Consider the following 2,572-nt stretch of genomic DNA (forward strand, 5'->3'; position numbering starts at 1 on the left):
AGACAGGAGGGTTTGCCCCTGGGTGGAGTGGTTCTGACTGTGACCTCTCAGCACCTGGGACTCAGACACCGCCTGAAGCTTTTCCACGTGTAGGCCTCTGCAGGGCTACAGGATCCCTGGGAGCTGCGTGGGGCCTGGGAGTGGGTGTCAGGTGGGCCCTAGGCACACAGCTTACACCCCAGACTGGCCTGTGCTGATGCGTCCCTGGGAGCTGCCTCTTGCCAAGCCAGGCCTGCCTGTGGAGGCCCTGGTCCAGTCCCTCTGTCCATTCGGAAATATCTATGGCCCCTCCTCCAGGGCTGCCCACTGCAGTAGCTCTGCCCACTCTTGAGTCGTCCTCTCCAGTCCATCTTCCTTCCCGCTATGAGCAGCAGCTGTGAGGGCAGGAGAGGCCAGGGGGAGGGGGAGGGCAAAGATGGGGAGTAGCAGCTGGGGAGGGCCTGAGAGCAGGCCAGGAGCCTTTCCTTGTGGATGGAGCCGATCTGTGGGAAGACGTGGGGCTTTAGAGCCTTCGGACCCAAGCCCTGGCACCAACGCGCTGCCCTTGGGGCAGGTCCATGCAGCTGGGCTGAATCTCAGCCTGGAGGGCAACAAGCGTGTCTCTGATTCCCAGCATGCCCGCTTCAGCCTTGCCCAAGGGCAGTGCCCCCGCTGTGCTGCTAAGCCGGGGTCATCCTGATGGTGATGGGGCCATCCCTCGCTGTGCCCGCTGCCTGGGCCCTGGCCCAAGCCCAGAGCCTGGATTGTAGCCCTTGAGATGGTGCCGCCCCTCGCCTCTTCCCTCTGCAGGGCTGTGGCTCCCCCATGCTCAGCCCCAGCCCTATCCCGCCTCCCCACCCCCATCCCGTGTGCCCCCCTGGACAGCTCCTGCCCACCTCCCCTCACCCAGTTTCTTTCCATCTCCTGACTTGTCTTTGCCTTTCCCACTTTTGTCTGTCCTGCTTTGATCCTGTCTCCATGTCCCTCCTGCCGCCCTCTTCCACTGCCCGGCCTGTCTCTTTCCTGCTCTCGGTGTCTCTCTTGTCTGTGCCTCATCCTCTGTCTCATTCTGTTTCTTCCTCTGTCTGTTTGGCTTATCATCTCTGCCCCCATCTCTCTCTGTTTTTCCCTCCCTTCTGCCTTGGACTCGCCTTCTCTCCTTCTCCCCCCACTGTCTCTGTGTCTATCTCCATCTCTCTGTCTGTCATTTCCTGCCTCTCTGTCTGTCTCTTCTCTCTCTTCATGTCTCTGTCTCTCTGGTTTTCTCCGCCTCCCTTGCTATCTCTGTCCCTCCTCTCCTCCCTCTCTGCTGCTCCACTCTGCAGGCCCTGGGCCACCCCTGGGCCGCCTTCCCGTGGCTGGCATGATGGTCTCGGAGCCTGATGAGGAGTCTCCTCTTAGTAAGTGACCTGCCGGCCAGGTGGGAACTCACTCTCCTTCTCTCCCTCCGCCCTGTCTCCCAGCGTTCCCTTCTCAGCCTTTTCCCTTCCTCTTCTCTTCCTTCCCAGCCTGTACTTTGTCACACTGGAGACTCAGAAGCACCCCCCTGCAGGGCCTGGGGGCCAGGCCGGCCGCTGCCCCCCCCAGCTGGTTCACCTTCTCTCCCCTGCCCCACTCAGGACACCGTCAGGCCCCGTCTGGTCACCCGGTCTGAACCCAGAGGGCTAGGCCTGGTGTTTTCCCCACAGGGTACTGGTTGGGCAGGGATGGGTGCAGCAGCCCCCCAGGGAACAAGACCTTAGGAACTACATCTGCCTCAGGACTGGCCGATCCTGAGCCCACCCAAGGGACCCAGAGGGACCCAGGGCTGGGGTTCGGGGAGCCTGGGTGTGTGTGGGAGTTCTGGTGAGCAGGGACTGAGCATGGGGAGTAAGTGAGGTAGCCTGCATTCCCCACCCCGATGTGGGTGCAGTACAGCTCTGGGCCTCCTATCCCTCTAGCTTCTGACTTCAAGTGAGCTCTCCAGATGAGGTCAGCATGAGGGCCAGAAGGCAGGGCCCGGCTGGCCAGGGCAGCACCCAGCAAACACTGCCACCCCCAGGCAGCACCACTCCCTTCCAGCACCCTCGGCAATGGGGACTGGTTCCTAAACAGACGGGCCTCACCTTCTGCTCCAATCCTCAGGCCCCGGCTACGGGGACTCAGCTCAGAGTAGAAGATGGAGGGGGGCTCGCCCTGACCTGCCCCTGATCTGGGAGAAGGCCGGCAGTGGGGTCAGGCTGGAGGGTCCATGCCCTTCCCAGGCCCTAGTAGAAAGAGGCTTTGTGGAGCCCCAGCCCCTCCCCCGGGATCGGGCACATTCCTGGGCAGAGGCCTGGCCTCCTCGCCCGCGCCGTGCCGTGGGGCTGAGGCCAGGGCCCAGGGTGGGGGGACTCTCAATGGGCCTCTGTGCCTGCTCACAAGGGGCCTCTGTGGCCAAGCTCATGGCCCCCACACTCCAGCCCCCAGAACCCCGCCCACCTGGCACCCAGGAGCCCAGCCCGGCACCATCCCTGTGGCTCAGAGCGGGCCATGCTGCCCTCACGAGCACCCTCTCTTGGGGTAGGAGTCCATTTCGGTACCTTGCTTGATCTCCGTGGGGTTTGCTCAGCCC

The 2,572-nt window shown here is 63.1% G+C and overlaps 1 protein-coding gene across 6 annotated transcripts in view; it reads left to right on the forward strand.

Annotated features, from left to right (window-relative positions):
* Window positions 1-2,572, forward strand: part of HSPG2 (heparan sulfate proteoglycan 2) — a 103,623-nt gene that overhangs the window by 39,615 nt on the left and 61,436 nt on the right. For 4 of the 6 annotated variants that reach the window (XM_019668857.1, XM_019668860.1, XM_019668859.1 and 1 more), the window contains one exon: window positions 1,305-1,379. The exons of the other annotated variants lie outside the window; for them this stretch is intronic. In XM_019668857.1, the coding sequence (XP_019524402.1) occupies window positions 1,305-1,379 (75 nt within the window). The remainder of the gene's footprint in view (window positions 1-1,304; window positions 1,380-2,572) is intronic. 6 annotated transcript variants of the gene reach the window in all.

This window comes from Hipposideros armiger, unplaced genomic scaffold (assembly GCF_001890085.2).
Source record: "Hipposideros armiger isolate ML-2016 unplaced genomic scaffold, ASM189008v1 scaffold_540, whole genome shotgun sequence".
In the NCBI taxonomy this organism is placed as follows: Eukaryota; Metazoa; Chordata; class Mammalia; order Chiroptera; family Hipposideridae; genus Hipposideros; species Hipposideros armiger.